The 20,537-nt window shown below is 40.1% G+C and overlaps 1 protein-coding gene across 3 annotated transcripts in view; it reads right to left on the reverse strand.

The window, feature by feature from the left end:
* LOC308384655 (receptor-type tyrosine-protein phosphatase U-like) overlaps positions 1 to 20,537 on the reverse strand; it is a 259,383-nt gene that overhangs the window by 90,424 nt on the left and 148,422 nt on the right. For all 3 annotated transcript variants that reach the window (XM_080863197.1, XM_080863196.1, XM_080863195.1), the window contains exons 4-7: positions 19,475 to 19,556; positions 13,196 to 13,311; positions 7,632 to 7,803; positions 3,821 to 4,114 (exon numbers count right to left, since the gene is read on the reverse strand). In XM_080863197.1, coding sequence (XP_080719323.1) covers positions 3,821 to 4,114; positions 7,632 to 7,803; positions 13,196 to 13,311; positions 19,475 to 19,556 — 664 coding nt within the window. The remainder of the gene's footprint in view (positions 1 to 3,820; positions 4,115 to 7,631; positions 7,804 to 13,195; positions 13,312 to 19,474; positions 19,557 to 20,537) is intronic.

Raw genomic sequence — 20,537 nt, forward strand, 5'->3', positions numbered from 1 at the left:
TACCGCTGAGACGTTAGATAAACCAAGATGAGGGCAATGCCCTCAGCACATAGTGGCAAGGCAGTACAGAGCTGCAGACAGGGGAAGTAACAGCTATAGCCCTGCTGCTGCTGCTTCACTAAACATAGATCAGAAGCTGAGACGTAAAAGAATAACCAATGTCACGGAGGAGACATCAGCTTTGAGGGGACAGAAACAAGACAGAGAAGGAAAACTCCTGAGAGACCTTGCGATTTAAAAGATGTTCTTCCCAAAAGGGCAAAATGTACCGAGTTAGATTGCTTTGTTCTCTGACAGCTGATATAAGCTAAAACGTCCCCATAGAATAGCAACAATCAATCATAACAAAGAAATTTAATTCCAAAAATATGTATCAGGCCCGTCATATCAAGGGTGGCTGAGTATAACTGGATTGATAGATTTTTTTTAACAATATCAGCCCCGTGTAGCAGCCCAATCCTGTTAAAACCACGTCTGCCACCAGCAGCTCACTGACTGAATGTTCACCTTCTGCTCCAGACACCATTACTCATCATTAGAGCATCACCACAGCAGTCACTGTCCTGTCCTCTCCACCCGCCTGTCCTCAGCCAATCCTGCCCCAAATCGACATTCTGCTTGATTAGTCTAATCAGAGGGATTAGCCAGAGGCAGAGGGAGTGATGGAGGGATTGAGGGGCTGGACAAGAGATGAGCACTGGAAGAGGAAATGATGAATGGGGGAGAGTCCCAGTGGATCTGCACATTTCATGCCATTGTCCTCATCTTTAACAGCTGCCTCTGTGAGCTGCCACTGAGGTCTATCCCTCTTCCCGGCAGCTATGTTAAAATTATGATGGACTATCAGTTAACACCCTCGTACTTAACAGTGAAACCACATGAGCTTTAGACTGCTGACATCTTTGAATGGTTTCTATAGACGTTGGCATCTAGAAATCTAACTACTGATATTTAAAGTGCATTGATGTTCTATAGCTTCATGACAGCTTGTTGATGTTTTGCAAAAAATATATATATAAAAAATGTGGGTAATGGAGTGTAGGTCATAAAAATACTGCCATTACTGGTAAAATGACTTATTTGAAAAGCCATCAAACAGCTAAAAATTTAAAAGATGTGAATAAAATTTACCTTTGGAACCCATTTGCGACACTCTTATTTCAACACTTATATGATAATAGCTTTGGCCATCATATTTATTAGTTATGATAACACTAGACTCCAGATAACATATATTTGTGTAAGAAGGGGCAAAAGGTTATTGATGACAGTAAGTGCATCCTTTTCCAGAAGCCCGCTCTCTCTGATGCTGGCTCTGATTGTTCTGTGTACATTTTATATGCTTTTGTTGAATTGCATGAATGGTAAAAAATAACACACTATTTTGGAAGAATCCTTGTAGAGGACGTGTTACATCTGTTTTTACATACACAGGTGTCTGCGCTGCTAGACAATCACTGTGGCAGATGAAGTGGAGGGAGGATTTTCTTTTGTAGATGAAGACCCCAGAATTCCAAGTTGGATTAGAAAGCTTTGGGTGATCTGACAAACACTTTATTTTAGGCATTTGAGATGTATCAGCTAGAAGCAATGTACTCCATCAAGTATTAATAGGTTAATCTCTTTCTCCCAAAGATAAAACTTGAACATATGCTGCCTTAAACAAGAAAAGGAAAGAAGATATTAATGCTGGAGTACATGGCACATCTGCATTCATGCCAAGATCTCCCTTCTGCAGCCATACAGGACACATTTAGACCTGAAGCTAAAGCAGATGGGCACATCATTCACTTAGCATTTGAACTGGAGGTCTGTGTGGTCAGCAATTCTGAACAATAGCCCCATGGGATTTTAATACTCTGCACCAGCAAGGATGGAATTGACCAGTGTCCAAAAACGAAATGCTCTCTGCTAAAAAGAAATGACTCCCGGAGACACATTAGGAAGAAAAATTCATCCAGAGTTTGGTGTCACCGGGCCTCTGCTGTCTGCCGCTTTCTCCCTGGGGATAAAGCTTCAGATGTGAGCAATGGGAGCCGACAGGAGGTGGGCAAGTGAAAGACAGTGACAAGAGCGGATCAAAGAGTGTGGCAGGTGACAGGGACGTCATGCCATCTACTTGACAGAGCAGCAGGGTGTCTTTTTCACCAAGATGAGCAGCACTGCAGTTAAAACACAGATGAGAGGGAGAGAAAAGTCTCTGCCCTCTGCTTTGCATGGCGTAACATGAAAAAAATGGAGAACCTTTATACTACACAACCACTTGTGCTACACTGTAGTTGACGGCTGGGCGTAGACCGGTCCTAAACCAAAGAATCTGGTGCTTCAGCCTGATTTCTGTACACATCATCCCCTTCTCACTGAACTCTAATCATGCACAGTACTGATGAAAGCATGGCTAGATCCTCATTTACATTTGTGTTTTCATTATGAGCCACAGTTAAGTAGAAAGCATCTGACACCTTCTATAACAACAGAAACACCTTTAGTTCTTTTGTGGCTGCAGGCGAAGTACAAGTTAAGTGATATGTCATATTACCACAGAAGCTTGTGAAAGCATCAGCACAAGAAAGTCTTTTGTTTTCTGTATGTGTCATAGCAACTCATCAGCTGTCAGATGTGTAGTTACAGTTCCTCAACCTCTAGCATTTTATTAGATATGGCACATAGTCACAAATGCTAACAAGCTAATCCTAAGCATGTGTAATAGTTACCATGATCAGCATTTCAGTGTGCTAACAATAGCTAATCACAGCAAAGTTCAAGATGATGTGGGTTAATTCTGTAGGTACTATGGTACTAGGTTTTAGATGTGTCCTTGAGCCAACACAGCTAATTTAAATGGCTCAATGACCTCCTCAACATGTCTCCAGAGGCCTGGTAACAAACTAATCATTTGATTCAGGTGGGCTGACCCAGGGTGAGCTGTGGCTGTGCATTGTTTCAAAACTTTATCTTCCACCAGAAAAATGCCACGATGATGCTAACGTCCCAAAAATGCTTGCCAAAAAAGTGCAGAATTGAGTGGGTGAGTGTATACCTATGTTGCTTTATATTCTAACAAATCTCAACTCATGCTACATTAGCTTTTAGCATTTCCTCTTTGCACTGTGACCTTGGATATTCAATAATTATGAGATTATGTATCAGAATTTCAGGAGCAGGACCACTCCTCCAAACACGCTCCTTCCGGTTGTCATCTATATAGGTTCCCCTAGTTCTGCAAGCTGATCATTCTCGTTTACGTGCCCCACCCTTCCTCCTTCTTCTCCATTCTTCAACTTCTTCATTTCTATTTAGTACACGGGGATCTGCCAGGCCCTTGAGTCATCGCCAGTCCCCTTCGAGGCCTTCCCCAAACCGCAGCTCAATTCATGTCAAAGCATTCACTTTTACCTACTAAAACGCTGTCAAACTTAGATGAGGATGTGGGCCCAGCTAGTGAAATGGACATTATGTAAGAGGAAGTAATGCTGCACCAATAAGTGTTAGGTTTTACCTGACAGACAAAAAGAAGCATAGTCTTTTGATTCAAGGTCATATTTTGAGCATTTCCCATTATCAAAAGTGTAAGAATTTGCTGCTCTTTTCAGCTGCGTAAATTTAATGTCTAAATTTAATGTCCATTATTTCTATCAACCACACATTCTAAAATGTAAGGGTCTTAATATATATTGTCCCACCTATTGAGGTTTATTTTAACTAATGAGATAATCTCTTGATGCCAGAGCGGCTTTCTTTCTGTCTGAAATTGAAGCCTAATTAACTTTGATGTTGTGTACTCTTTTTTGAGGACACTGTGACCTTTAAAGTGACTTACCTGCACACTTTGTCCTGCTGATCAGTGGGGGCCCGGGTGCTCCGGTGCCTCCTTCCCCAGGCCGGGTTAGCAGGACACTGATGTGATACTCTGTGTCTGGCTCCAGGTGCCAGACCTTGTATGTAAGCGAACCCACACCATGAGTCTCTGTCCAAGTGGACTGGCTAGCCCGGTACTGGATTTCCCGCCGAATGACCGGTCCATCCCCCACGATGGAGTTAGTGTTGAGCTGGATGATCAGATAGGTGGGACCTGCCCGCAAAAGCTGGGGGGGTGCAATCGGTGTTGGTGGCACTGAAAGGCAGAAACCAAAATAATTTCCTGTGCATTTTTTTAAAGTACTAATTATTTTAAATTCATATTAGAATCAGGTTTTGGAGGCAAAATTAGAAACAGGAAAAACTCAATTAAAAAATGCGAGTGCGTCTGATGGAAAACAAGTTTCATTTTTTTCAGCAGAAAGGAAAAGTCGAAAAATAGGAAAGGAGAAGTGAAGGATCTCTGACATGGATTTTCTCTTTTTATTTTACAGTTTCAATAACATTAGTTCTGCTCTACTGGAGCATTTAGTCATAAAAATCTTTTAATCACATCAGTACTAGGAGAAAGATAGATAGAGCAAGAGTGTGAGAGGCTCTTGAATGCTGAAAAATCTTAATTTTCACTCTAATGATGCTGAATAAGAGCTTATTTGCATGAATAATTGCATAACTAATTCAGTACTCTATGCGCATAAAAACCTACAGCCTTGATAGATAATATGACCCTCATCAACCAGGCGAACATCAAATTAATTCATCACACGATGGTGTGGGTGAGGAACTGGGTGTGCAGTGATTCTGACTGACATATCGCAAGGTTATAACACCTGCCTAAAGATGTTTTATGACGTGACATATTGGGGCGTAAAGAACGAGACGGTGTTTCAACAAACAATTCCGCACCTTTCAAAACACACCTATTTTATTTTGACAGACAGTGTCAATGATGTTTCTGTTCTGCTCACTCATTAGCAAATGTCAGTGACAATGAAAGACTTGTTATTTTGCTCCATCATGTGTAGATCTGTGCAGCTGAATTCACCCAACACTGAAAAAGCTTGTTGAAAAGGTGACCATGTCAGATGTTGAACACTGAAAATCGTAAAAGGTAAGAAGGCTAGAAAACGATAAATACATGTGTTTCAATTTTGTCAAAAAGGAAACTAAAGCACAAAACCTCTGCAAACTCTACAGAGACCAGCAGATTTGAAGCCAGGCTCTTCTTGTTTCTTGCAAGGCAGCACCGCTTACCACTTTAAATAACAGCCACACAGAAAGACCAGTCTGTGGGTCAGAGTGGACACTGCGTGACGGTCTGATCACAACCACTTAACAACAAAATTCAATGTCAGTAAACAGATAAAATTAGATCAAACCATTTTAGGGTATTTTCCCCAAATCCTCTAAAGGATCTCTAAACCTTTTTCTTCTGAACCAGATTTAGATCTGACATCTTCAAAGGCTACGACTGAGCTCTGACTGGCCAGCACATTTACCCACATCAACAACATCTGTGGATGTATAGTGCTGGCTGGGGCACATCTAGGTAATCAGAATCCAAGGTAATCCAAAATCATAGCTTTTTATAAGGTATGACTTTGGTCTAGCTTATTAATTGGGACAAAAATGCTTCACAGCTGCTATATGGCAATAGCACATTTTGTGGTTGCCAGTTACAGCATTGAGATTCAATACTGCACTGTTTCCAGAGTAAGAGAGATTTTTCCACTGACAGGCTCAATAGTTCTGTGACTTAGGACAAAAAATTGAAATTAAGCACCTGGCACATCTCTCCATTTGGGATACTTGGTAGCTGAATTCATACAATTGACATAATAAGTGACATATTTATAATATCACACCCATCTCCGCAGTTCAGTTTGTCTACAGACGGACTTTCAACAAATCAGTAGTTACATGTAATGGCAGATGTGGACCATGACAAGGATGCTGTCAGTCTTTTCAGCTTGATGATCACTGCTATTTATTTGAGTGCACAGACAAGGAGCTAAATGAAAGAGAAGCTGGGACTCAGTGGGTGAAGGAAGAGAAAGAAAGACCATTTCTCAGGAAGCTGGAAGTGCTTCTGCATTCATTTCTCTGCTGCTCAGTGAGAAAGAAAATTCTCTCTGCAAAGAGTGGGACCTGTAGATACCAGGTATGAAAAATTTCCATGTGTCAACTGATGAGAGAAATCCCTGCTGTGCAACTCCAAGAATCCATGGCTTGAATAAAAATTGCCCTCCTGGAGATGGTGTTTCACCTGCACAAAATCAACCAGAAGAAAAGACCAAGACCGCCCAGACTGATGGCGTTGCTCTAAATATAGTAATGCTGCATGTTGTCATCTTATTCGTGCAGGGGGGAACTTGCAAACTCAAACTATTTCATCTGGTGTGCTGCTACGTCTCCAGTAAAAAGACAAGCTGAACAGAGGGCTACCCACGGTCAACAAAGCAAAATAAGCAAAAGAACATGTCAGCGATTGGGTCAGCCAGCAGGTATCCTTGAGATCTGTGCCAGGCAGCTACTGTACATTCAGTTATACAACAATCTACAGCTTCTCGGTAGAAATACACACAAAACACTTTTACTTTGACACATTCAATTGCCCAGCTGGATTACACTCGAGTTTTTTTGCAGCTGCCGGTAAGTAAGTAAGTAAAATTTATTTATATAGCGCTTTTCACAGATAAAAATCACAAAGTGCTTTACAACACAGAATAATAGTGTCCTCACACAGTACTGGACTGACAAAGCTTTCCTTCCCCATTAATAATTTAGACCCCACAAGATGGGAAAAAAATACCAAAGTTTCCTTTTAGTTTCCTCCCAGCTTTCTTAAGAGCTCAGAGAACAAATCTAATGATTTATGCCCATCTGGACAGGCAAATGTGTTGAATAAATGAGAGAAATAAGTAACACACTCAGAACAGCTGATTTTGCAGAGACAAAACTATGATATCAGAAATAGATGAAGCAGCTAAACACATAATGCACAGTGAAAGTAACACAACTGCTGCAGAAAAACCGAGGAGACCCAACAGAACCAAACTCTTTGTTTATTTCTCTTAAAAATCCACTCAAAGCATTGTATTTCATCCTCGGATATTTCCCATTATTGTGGCTATTGCAGCTGTTTGGATTGCACAAGTGAGCATTTGCTGGAGAAAAAAGGATAATCTACGTGTAGCTTCAACATTTTTCTGGCTGAATGTGAACAGAAATGGGAGGCGAATGATTTTTGCTGTCTGAAGTATGGATCTCTGTTGCAGACACTTTCTTTAATTTCAATTTTATATACATGACACCATATAACAAAAAAACAGTCTTCTTAAGCCACTTTATATTACAAAGTAAATACCCTACAGTTCTCACAGACCTAATCCCAGTGCGTTAGGTGACCCATCTGAGGTTGTGGATGTCTTTCTATTTAGCATGTGTTGTTGCTGCAGAGCTTATGATGAGACATCCATCACATAAATTGCTCTTACCAGAGACACAAGGAAGACATACGGCCCTCTTCTTAACAGCAAAGATGAAGGCAAAAGTAAAACTAAAAAGCTCATTAAAAACTTATTTTGAGGCAAAGTCAGCAAATCTCATATACTGTACATAAACGATGGCCATACCCACAGGATATCAAACGTGTTTGGATTCTGATTCTGCCGGAGGTTTGTTCCTGTTTAAAGGAAGTTATCACTTTCTACTGTCATCAAGTTGTTGTGGTTTTCCCTGTATTATTGTGCATGAAAATGTTTACAGTTTACCTCTGACGATTAGTTCTCCAAAGTTGGACACGGCGGCACCTCTGGGGGACAGGGTGATGCAGCGGTAGAGGTCCTGCTCTCCACGCTGTGCCTCCACCTGGAAAGTCGCCATCAGCCGCTTGTGACTCAACCGAGTCAGCATGGACGTGTCCAGCAGCACGCCGTTTCTCCGCTGACAACCAGAAAAGGTCCACAGAGAGAGAGAGAGAGAGAGAGAGAGAGAGAGAGCATTGAGTGCACCGACCCAACCGTATGTGTTTACCTGCATCTGTCCAAGTCATTAAAAATAGGTAAGCATCTGAGAAGCAGACAGGAAGACAAAACAGGGCTGGAATTAACCACATGGGAGGGCAAGATAATAAATGTGATAAATGTCACTGGTCACAATCGTTTGTTCGCTTTCAAGACCAGTGACACAGGCCTCCCGGGTTGCTGTTGTTTCCAGCACCGGGGCTCGAGCTGACGTCTCCTACCATGCTAATGTGTCAGTGCTCCAGGCACACTGGAAATTGGCTTAAGCGGTGGAACAGGAAATCAGAGGCCAGCACTCGGAATGAGCTGTTCCAGGTGCGAGATACAATATATACAGCCTCTCGCACAGTATAAGTAGATTATTATGTAAGCTGTCGCCTGCTTACACTTTTCACCAGTAAGTGGGTTTGACATCCGCATGTTTGAATTGGTTTAGGAGGATGGGGGGAAAATACACTGCTGTTAGAAAATATGAAATTAGATATATAGTGCCAGAGTACTGCCTACAGCTACAGATTATACTTCAATTTAACTTTAGCCTTGGTATCAATAAAATCTGCAATCTTCTTTTATGTAATCTGTGTTTAAATTTGTTTCCTACTTTTTTGGTTTAAAAAAAAAACACCCTTTTTCATCAGTTTAACATGACTTTTTAATGTAGAGCATACATGCAGTTTATTTTGTTGTTGTTTGTTTGCTTGCTTTTTATGTAAACTTTAAATCCCACCTGCAGGCTTTTAAAGCAAAAATGCTTCTGTTTGCCAAGTGTGCTGCCATTCTTCCTGTCTGGCAGCAAGCCCTGCGTCATAATGCAATTAAGAGTTTGTATAATGACTAACTCAGGTTTGGATTCGGCACATGTTGATATTAAATAAATAGCATCTGAGAGTGCCGTCTGCGATTTTTGGGCTCATGGACAGCAGAGGAAATATGATGTAAATGGATTAAGAAACATTATGCTAACAATTTGTTTGGACTAGCTAAACAGAAGAAAGAGTGGAGGAGAGCAGCTCCAGATTGGTCCAGAGAGGACCTCTGCATTGGCAGGGAGATCAAAGAGAAAACAGCAATTAGCAGTCTCGGTGCTGACGATCAAACAGGCCCTGAACAACAAATGGAGGAACAGAAGGTGGTAATGGCTTATGATATATCTCCACTCTCTGTTGTTACCAGTTTTTGGGTTTGTTTCCACTAAATGAGAGGAGCAGGGAGGAGTGTAACATGTGCTGACATGGGCTGAGAAGTTGCAGCACTTTGTCAAATTACAGAAGACAAGCCTTCTATTGTTTGAATTTTCACATGTGTGTATAGCTCAGTCAACAAATTTGCAAAGTCTGAAAGTGATTTTAAAAAATGGCTCTTTCATACACCGATGATCTTCAAAGGCTTCGATACAGAGAAGAGAGGGTGGGGGTGAAATAAAATTGAGTGGAAACACAGGGGATGGATCACCAAGTATACAGAGATCTCATTTGCAAAGTGTCTTCTCCCTGCTGCTATCATTTCAAAAGCACTTAGATGTGCAGGCTTCAAGGCCAAAAAGAAGGAGTGGAGGCATTCAAGGATGGATTTAAACTATGAAAACTATTTTCAGTTGCATGAGAGAAATGACTTTAGGGGCTTTTGTAAACTAAATGCCATCCCAATCAAAAAGCTAGAAAAGCAGAGGCACAAACTGTCAAACGGCTCTGCGCACAACACAAGCATTAAAAGGCAAAAACTCTGAATCACAAACTTTCTGAATTATGTAAGAATGCTAAATCGCACTACTATTACTGACATAAAAGATAATGGCTCCCATTTTCTTTAACAACTACTGCACAGTTAATTACGAGGTCAGAAGAGGTGGCTTCACGTCTTTGCCACCAGGTAATTCTGCGATTGACAATTAAGAGACAACCGTATTGACCTTCCATGAAGTTAGAGGACTTGAAATTTTAAAGCAAAAAAATTTGCATTTGTTAGCATTTTTCTTTCTTAGAGCTCCAAAGCAGGGATACTGCATAAGAGAACTTCAGACGCCAATGAGTTTTGGACACGGGAGGATTCTGTGCAAAAGCCTGACAAAGTTTGACGAGAGCCATATGCTTATGGCTAGACGCCTCGGTCAGAGCACGTCTGCTCCTGTAAGGTGCAGCAGTGGCAAGTACATGCTGGCAGTGAAATGTGGACGAATCAAAAACTAGCAACAGGGTGCTGGGCCGCTTGCGTCACAGTGGCTTCGCCATCTCTTATAAAATCTGCTGCTAACTTCTTGATGCCAGATACTAAGGGCACCTTCAGAAGTCCTGCAGAGTCCGTGCAACGCCAGGCCAGAGAAGTTTTGGTAGGATGCAAATGACTAACCACATATTTTGCAGGGGTACTTTTAATGTTGTGTCAGATCAATCAAGTTTGAAAAATCTATTTAAAATTTCAAGCGGTTTTGGTTTGAAGTCTTCTGAAGTGATGAGCTGAATTCATATAATGAATATACTGTTGGGAGTTCAATAAACTTAATAATCAAGCCTCTGGAGGGTGATGATTTTAACAGGCTTCCAAGCATGTGGTGTTTGATGGTTAAGACTCTTGAGACCCTTCTGTAGTTTGAAGTAAACAGATATGATGAAGAAAACTGGCTGTGCGAACAGATGTGATATGGTTAAAAAGGAAATAAATAAATAAACAAATAAGTAAGTAAGTAAGTAAGTAAGTAAATAAATAAATAAATAAATAAATAAATAAAAACTGCATTTCTTTTCTGCAGTATCTTCAGAAAAGAAATATATATTTGTACTGTACCCTACAAAATACCCGATTCCAGTTTCATAACCACCCATCCATTACCATTGTTTCATATTAGACATTAAAATGGCTAAATAGACTGTGTTGACAGACTGCTGGTTCAGAACTATCTGTCCAAAATCTGCAATATAAGTAACATCTGTGGCCACAGTCATCAAATATTAATACAGATATCAATATCTTATATTTAAAAAAATGCTAAACTAATAGCATGTAAAGGGGCCAAAAGTCTATTATTTATTCATTATCAGTAAACGCTCCAAATTTATTTTAAGCACCAATAAATAATTTGCAAACATGGGATTCAATCATTGCAGCACTAAGAGCAGTCTCCATGATGATCATCTCTCTGATCCACTTAGCAGTATTGAGCTGTATCAGTACTAAAACATAAGATTGTATATCTGTACTTTGGGGCTCAATGATAGTCAAAATGGTACACACGCTTTAAGTTTAAGTTTATTTAACTTCCATCCATTCGTTTATCCCTTTTTCAGGGTCGCAGGGAGGCTGGAGCCTATCCCAGCTATCTTAGGGGGAGAGGCAGGCTACACCATGGACAGGTCGCCAGTCTGTCACAGGGCTAACACACAGACACAGAAAACGATTCACACTTTTGGACAATTTAGACTTTCCAATTAACCTATCCCCACTAACTACATGTCTTTAGACTGTGGGAGGAAGCCAGAGTACCTGGTGAGAACCCAACACACCGTGCTAACTGTATAAGTTGCATTTTCACGTCATTAGAGAAAGTTGGACACAGTTCATCTCAGTCACCTGCTGTGATGTAACACAACAGGTTTTAAATGTTTAAAACCTTGTGGACACTTAAGTCATTCAAGTTCAACACCCCTCTACCACATCCAGACTTTAATTGAAAATCCAGGATTGCTATTGCTTCTGATTAGAAATGATGTTTGATGTTCTTCAGCTAAGGGTGAAAATGTGGTTGTGTTTGTTAAGCTGTGTTGTGTCAATCTGAAAATAGGCCCGCCATTGGAACACAATAAGTGGTGATTAAATACCCAATATGTCAATCTCATGATACAAAGCCCCTGTCCACTTGAAAAGCTAGTATGGTGTGTAAATAAAAATAATTTTCCCTTAAAAGTCCCAAACTATCCCTGACCTAGACTAATTTCCCCTTTAAAGTCATCTCCTTGTGCATCCTTACATCTGTTTCTTTGCAGGTTCTATTATTAGATTTCTCATTGGAAGTCCCACAGATTGTGCTGGTGTGTTTTCAGTGTGTTGTATGCTGGCACACGATCACACAATGAAATTCAGATTGACAATCTGGCAATTGGAGCAGTTTGAAAGAGACACTGATTTCTGTGCTTCAAGCAAGTTTTAAGTCCACTGCACCGTGCACAGTGCAAGGTCAGAGCGTGACTTTCATGGAGCAATCTAAAAGCACCAGCAGCATTAAGAAACCAAGAGATGCACAAGAAGAAGATCTGGAATGAGGAAAATTGCTGCATTTGGGAGAATTAATTGACATTTTTTTAGGCTCTGGTTTGTATTCTGCTATGTTTGAAAGCCAAATCACAAACAAATCTCTAAATCTGAAACAATCACCATATTGAAAAGGAACAATGATACAGTCTACACTGCACTGCAGTCCTCAGTATCCCTAAATTCACTGTGAGCAAATGTTTAATGGTGCGTTTCAAAACTCCACATCAACCCAATCGGAAAAAATCTCATTCACTTCTTTCAAGGTTTTGTGCTCTGGTGGACTGAACTAATATAAATGCCAATGCACAACTGGAATAATGAAGAATAATCACAGATACCACTGTTTTGTCCCTGCTTGCAGCTAGGGCATCGAGTCTCAAGACTTTTCGGTAACACATAGATTTACATTAAATCACAACAACATTTGTGAAATTTTCATACATCATCACAATTCATTTAAAAAGACAACCCTACTTATATCATATATCTTAAATCTAGATACTCTCTAGTTTTTGTTAAAGAAAAACAACTATTCAATAAAAAGTGTAGATTTAATTGGAGAAAATTATGTATCAGAATTTCAGGAGGAGGTGGGCCTCATTTTAGGTGTTATGTAGAAGCTTAGCTGTGGCCTTGACTAGGGATGGGTATCGTTTAGGTTTTATCCGATACCGGTGCCAAATCGGTACTTTTGAAACGGTGCTCAAACCGGTGCTTAAAGAATGGAGAACACAAACTTTGTCCAAAAACCTCTCATGTTCAGCTGTTTTTTGTAAAAAGATAACAATGTTAGCCTTTTCTGCAGCTATGGGGCATATATGGTATCACTCTTGGCTGGAAGCAGTGCTTAAACAATGGAAAAAACACAAACTTTGTCCAAAATCCTCTCATGTTTAACTGTTTCCCACTTTTTCTTTGGTCATTTTAGCCTTTTTGTCCAGGGTGAAGGGAGTATCTGCCATCAAACAAGAGGACAGCCGCATGTAGCTATGATGATGTTTGCGAGCGAAGATAATTAATACAAAGAAAATACAAACATGCTAATGTGCACAATCCCTCGGTCTCACCTCCAGCAGGAAGGGCTCAGCCTCAGAAACTTTTCCCGTGGCGACACACTGGAACGAGGCATTCTGCCCGGCATTCACCTCCACGTCACCCAGCCGAGAGAAATGAGCCACCTTGTCTGTGGTAGGAGGACAAAACACACACACACAGAGATACACAGTGATGAAAGTGCCACATCTGGAGCTGAGCTTTGCTGTCTAAATATACTGAAAACACAGATGCTAAGTGCAATTTATTTAGAGCCTGTACATTAAATATACACCTAGATATAGATAGAGGCTCACAAACATCACTGCTGGCTTCTGTTCACTTTTCTAAACAACTATAAATGGTTCACATGAGCATTGTCCAAAGCACTTTTCAAAAATATTTAACCACAAAAACAACAAAAGCTCCGTTGATCCGTTTGGAATGGACATCACAGCTGTGACATGGCAGTTATGTGGCAAAAACATGAAATAGGTGAAAGAAAACGATCCATGTGTCCCTGGAAAAATATGAAAAATGCTTTTGTACCATTGGGTTTTAGAAAAAAACAAAATGATGGGCTTTACTTTTATGGACTGCCATTGCCACCATGTCAGCATTTGAGAGCATAAAGGATGCAGCTAAGACTGAAGGCAAACCATTTTTGGAAAGCTGTATTTCTGCGAGATCAAATGTTTTTGCTACTTCCTTAACTTCAACTGCTCTTTTTAACGCCAAATTAAGAATAATGGTAGTAATAACCTAATAATATTCAATGGAATAAAGTAAAATGCAAAACAGTAAAGCCAAATTTCAAAAACAAGGCTTTTCTTACCTGCTGCTGTTTACATGGTTACATGAAGGAATTCATAAGAGGCAGTTTGAAAAGCGTCTGCATTGTGCTGTACACCTACGGTCAGTCACAGTACTCTCTGCCAGTATATAAAACACAAGTATGTCCGTTCACTGTAATGTGTGGAACATTGCATCTGCATATTGCTAATACATCTATACTGCCTTCTGCTATTTTGAACCACATTTTCAGGTCCTTTCTTTAAGCTACCTTGTATATTTATGAAAGAAAATGCATTTGGTGTTTCTGTAACAGAGGTTCACCGCAATCTTTCTCATAAAAATTAATTCAAAAATGATAACTGAATTGTTTTTTATCAATATTTCCATCTGTTGACACTTTGTTGACAACTGCAAGTTCAAATCCTGATGAATAAATAAAGAAAAGAATAAATATTGATGCACAATCAAAATAGGCATTTTATTAAAAATGTTTCAGTTTAAACATTTGATGTTTTTTTATTTCAGGAAATATATTTATGGGAAATATATAATTTTTAAAACTGACTTTAAACTCTTTCTGCAATAGCTTAGTAGTGGTAGAGAAAGGAAACAGGCACTGATGTAACATTTCTTTGTTTTGGTGACTTTCTAATATGCTCTACACATTAGATTAATGCAACAGGTGAGTTATAGTTTATTAGATAAACCTAACTTAACTAAACACTGTTTAACACAAGAGTTCTGCTACTCCTGGATCATTTTGAAGGCTCAAGTTTGAAATGCTGTGTGTTACTGATTGCTGATTTTTTTTTTAAAAAAAAGTATTTGACCAATTTGACTTCATAATGGTGAATAGTGAGGTCCATCACCTCATTTGATGCAGTATGTTGATAATTTTGGACCAAAGCTGAGCATAATCATGAAGTAAAAGTGTCTAAATGATCATTAATGAATTAAAAGAGCCTCTTGTTAACTGAATTTAATATAACTACAACAACTGTTTGTGGTTCCAATGGTTCCCGGCCTCTTCGTGGTTCCCATTTGCCTATGGGATTCCCCAGCTACTTGTAGCTGTCCTCAGTGTCTGTAATGTTGCCTTCTGGTTCGATCCCGTCAGTTCTGACTACTTTCCCTCTCTTTGTTACCAGCCGACACTTCTTCAGTCCGAATCACATTCCTATGTCCTTGCTGTATATCCTGGTGCTGTGGATCAGTGAATCAATGTCCCATTCACTCTTGGCATACAGCTTGATGCCATCTATAGAATGACATCTGTTGATCTCATATAGTTCCAGGCATTAGAGGATCCACGTGTGGGGCATCGAGTCATAGGCCTTCTTGTTGTCCAGACCTTCCCCTAGGGGGGGCGCAGAGCCATTGCAGGGGGGGCGCAGTATGAAAAGGGAAAAAAAACCAAAAAAACAATGCTTGGACACTGCTAGCACAGGGCTCCCACACAAACGCAAAGCAGGAGATGAAGCATCGCTGAATATGTTTCCAAACCAACTTCATTCTAAGCCAAAGACTAGAAAATATGGTGAAGCAAGTCTTCCCTTTGGTTTCACCTGCACAAGTGCAGAGGTAGGTCTCCCCTGCATACTGTAATTGGCTTTCCCTTTGTTGGGAGCACATACTGGGCTGTTCAAATCACAGACAAACAGTATCCTACAGGTGTGGACGTAGCGTAAAAGAGTTAGTAGTTTATTTTCTTACTACCTGTAATTTATTTGAGATTGCTTGTATTTGCTTATTGTTTACTAAATGTTTGAGGTGTGAAATAAATTGCAATGGAGCAAAATATGGGTGTGTGTGGTTGGAGGATGTGTTTGCGCAAACATTTTTCTTGTAAAACAAAGGGGGGCCTAGCAAAAAAAGTTTGGGAACCGCTGTTGTAGTCAATCCAGGCGGTGCACAGGTTAGTCAGTCTGCTCTTGCAGTCTTGGGCGACTGCACTGTCTACTGGCTGGTGTTTCGCTCCTCTGGTATTCCTGCTCTTTCTGCGCCCCGCTCATGTACTGAGCCATACATGAGTTGATCTTAGCCGCAAAGATGCTGAACAGTGGCATATTTCAACATTTGCATAGATTGGTGCATTTCCATTACAGGAAATACAATATAGTATCTTAAAAATACTATTAAAAATACGCAATATATCACAGACCCACCCAACAGCCAATCTAATTTCTCTTTGCTTGTTTCTGCAGGCTGTTAGAATAGAGTGCTGGAAACATTTCTAGACTAATTTTGGCCCGAGCAAGCATTCATTTAGGTTTTCACGCTTCCAAACACTCTTTAAACAATGAGAATGGGTAACATAGCTACCCCCTTAAAACAACACTAATGAACAACATTCTGAATATAATGAGAAAATAATAACCTACATTATATAAGACACAGAGCATACTGAGAGATTCCTTCTGTGGCGTTAGCAGGATATGTACTGTGGGAATTATTTCTACTGGCTAACCAATGTGATGGGCAAAATGTAATTCAGACACTTTCATGCCTGGTTTCCACGGCAACTAACAGCAACATCTGCAGAGAATGGGATGATAGAAACTGCATCGAAAATTTTACCTTTTTGCTCATGTTTCTCTTTCCTTCTCTGGGCCTTTTGGTGCTCCGTCCATTCAATCAGCATAGTAACAGTAAGTAATTTCAGGTGCATATCTCAAACCACAACTAGCTCATTTCACACCATAAGTGATAAATTGGGAAGATGGCTAATGTGGCATTAAAAGAATGAAAAATTAACAGAATGGATACCCAATGGACTTTTGTTGTTGTGCCACCCTGAGTATTTTGTATGGAGAAAACAAGCCAACTTTAAAGTCTTCTCTAAAAGACTAACAGTCTCAGGGCCAATTATAGAAGGAGTCATTTGAGGATGAGGCAGTTGCATTAATAGTGACAGAGAAAATTAAATTTAAATCTAAAAGCCTAGTAGGTTGGATATGTGACTTGGTGAGCCTTAATTAATAGTGTTAAACATAAAAAGAGCCAAGGTAAATTGAGTCTCAAATGTATTCTGTCTGTCTGAAATGCTGGCTTTTTAAATTAATGATGCTGCCTCTGCCTTCATGATGCAGGAGAGATTGGTTTGACTGAAACACGTGTTTAGAATAAAGGCACGGACTCCAGGGGAAAACAAGACAAATGTCAAATGAGTGGGAATGTAAACTGAGTAGCGGTTGCTTTTGAGCTGAAGCTTTCCTAAAGGGGCATACTATTATTCTTGTTGCCTGCAGGGAAATTTGCACTGCCTTACTAATGTTTACTTACATCTTTGTTTGAGTGTGTGTGTGTGCATTTGCTGTTGCAGCTATACACCAAGTGCAAAACTCTGCACGTGTATGCGTTTTTCTGTTCTAGATTTATGTGTGTGTGTGGATATGCTTGGTTGAGCACAGATGAAACGCATGAATCATGTGCTTCATGATTCATGTGTTTATGCTGCACATATAATATGTTGCAGTGCCTTGCAGGGACATTGTCCCCTAATGTGAGCTTAGAGGCATGTTGAGGATCCAAACGCCACCATCTGCACGAAGGCTAAACTCAGCCTGGCTCACATATTGAGGGGCCTTGGCAAAGGCACCTACCACCACTCCATCACTAATCACCATGGACAAGTATCCTACTCCTCTCAGGACAGGGTCACAGAGGGCAAGTGCTAAAGTCTGAGCAGAGCTTCGATTTGGAAAAAAAAAAGAATCTGCATGCTGGTTTAAGAAAGGGTTTTAGCTCCTCTGTCGGTTTCCCAGTGTGGATTCAATGAATTATATAATGTGGCCTCGCTGATTTTTAGCAGTGCCAGTAGCCCTAGAAAACGAGATCTGAATTTCATGAGCTCATAAATACTCCACATTATCATTCATTAGCATTTTCCCACATTTAAGCAGCTAAAAACAATATTTCCATTCTCGCTCCCTTCTTACTGAAAGCCAGACTGGATGTTAGTTATAAAGATTGGAATACAGAAGTACTTGGTTTCTGAACAGTACGAATGGCGGTATTTCGGGGTCGTTCAAGCATGACTTGACTATTCTATTTAAAGCCGCATGAAGAGATTTTTGACCACAAGGGGGCAGTGAAACAGTCTAGAACAGCGGTCCCCAACCTTATATGCGCCACGGACTGGTTTATGCCCGGCAATATTTTCACGGCCTTTAAGGTGTCGCGGATAAATACAACAAAATATAACCAGTACCGGTACCGAAAAAAAGAAAATTTATTCATAACACACGTGAAAAGACCCAGGAAAACCGAGTAAACGATAAAAACGATAACAAAATAACGCTGAAAACCGATAAAAACCCTGAAAACTATACATTTCACACCTGAGCCTCAACTCTCGCGGCCGGTACCAAACGACTCACGGACACCGGTCCGAGGCCCGGGGGTTGGGGACCGCTGATCTAGAATACAACACATTACAGCGCATCTGGTAATATCATTAAGGGCTTTGTCTTTTTGCTTCTCTGAACAGGGTTACTGGTAGACAAGTAGCCAACTACAGTCTCATCAAAAGAATGGAGTTTGATGGCAGTAAATGAGATATTAGTGAAATACAAAACAATTATGCTTTAAAATTTAGCACTAGTTTTATATTTTCATTCACTGAAAAGCTACTGTAACTGAATAAGTTGAAGAATAAGCGCACTTAACTGCCAACAATTAGTCATATAATATTTATATATGCTTGATTTAGTTTAAAGATATACCAACACCCAGTGCAGAAATGGCTTATTACAGAGTAATTATGTAATCTAACACTCTGCATCATATCACAACTGGCCAATAATAATTGGTCGAAATTACAGCATTTAAATGACTGAAACAATTATTTAATAAAACACTAACACCGAGCCCATTATCAGTTGATTCTCAGTACTTGCTGTTTTGGCTCCACGTTATCTGTTCTGGAAGTCAGCATGCCTTATTGAAGCTTTTGCAATGACCTCTGCTTCCAGGCAGACCACTCAGTTCACATTAAGCTTTTGTCTATGATGCCCAATAGAGCTAATCATCTTGGTAATGGCACAGCTGTGAAGAAAAAGGTCTCATATGATGGATCCAACATCAACTACTGTACACACTAAAACACAGTCAGGGAGTGTAATAGTAATTTAACAGAACATAACAGAATTTTCAATAACACCCGTAAACCACCAGCCTCCCGATATCCCAGTGATGCCAAAGAAAAAACATCTCCCAGAGAGGATCAAAGTACAAACACTAGCTGTCCTTTTCCTGCCTGTAACATCACATTAGCTTTAAAAGCACCCGGCTGGGAGCATAGCGATCAGTGGAAAAGGTCGGCTGTTCTTCCAGGACAAAAGGGACACCTCCCGCTGTGTTATTGTGGGTCTGACATTTGGGCATGTACCAGGTATGTGTGCCGCGGTTGCCCCCCTGTCACCAGAATGGTTTCATAGTCTTCAATCACTTTTCAGAAGCTGTTGAGTTCTGTGGCCTGGACCACCATTATTATGAGTTGTAGAGAAGTGGGTACTTACAACAGGGGTAATTGAGCAGCACTATGTCGTCCAAGGCAATATAACCCTGCCGCTCTTCAGAAACAGTCGCTTCAAAGATGACCTGTGAAGACAAAGGGTAAAGTAAATGACTACACCCCGCTGCATGCTGAATGGCAAATAGATTGGGTAAAATTAATATCTAAACGCCTGGCAAGAACAGAAAATTCACATGTTTTGTTTCACTTACTACAAATTTAAAGGGGAATCTTAATTGTAAAGTTTTACCCTGGCATTACACCATAATCAAGAATGTTTCATATCCGTTGTGTGGTATTTTTCAAAAGCAGCAATTTAATCACAGCTAAATTAGCATTAGTTATTAGCAGAACCTTTTCATCTCTTTAAAACACCAACAGGGAAATGTCAGGCTTTAGTGTAAGCCCTTCAGAATAAAGACGCCAGAGCCCTCTAGAGCCTCTTTTTGTATTAAAAGGTCAAACAAGCGGCAAAGATATCCATTTGAGACCTAAACACTTCTGAATGTAAGGCAGCTACAAAACAGCTTTTTGCAGAGATACAATATCTATGCCTAAAAGTATTATGTAGGGTCTACCTTACAATGTGAAGCACCTTGAGGCGACTGTTGTTGTGATTTGGCGCTGTATAAATAAAAATTAATTAAATTGAATGAAATGTATGTATATATGCCTAATGTACAATGCAGAGCACTGCTACTGGTAGCCACTTGATTTTTTTAAACATAAACATCCATGTTGTCACTTATAATGTATGCTAATATCTTTATAGAACATGTTGCATGGTGTCATCATATAGTAGCTTGTCCAGCAGAGTGGTTCTGGCACCCAGTGGTGGTGAAGTCATGGGGATATAATGGTTTACAATAAACACACAAATGCTGCATCTCCAGTGCCCATTTTATTAATCTGCTGTCTTGGACAGAGCTTTGGAACATGCTCCTGTTGTTGGAAACTGCCAAAGCACGTGCCTCCAGATAAAAAACAACAAACAAAAAAGGTAAATGACGTTGAAAATCCTGAAAAGCAACAAGTGGATCTCTGAGTTAGGATTTCTCTGTCACAAA

Source organism: Rhamphochromis sp. 'chilingali', assembly GCF_963969265.1.
Source record: "Rhamphochromis sp. 'chilingali' genome assembly, chromosome: 17".
NCBI classification, from domain to species: Eukaryota; Metazoa; Chordata; class Actinopteri; order Cichliformes; family Cichlidae; genus Rhamphochromis; species Rhamphochromis sp. 'chilingali'.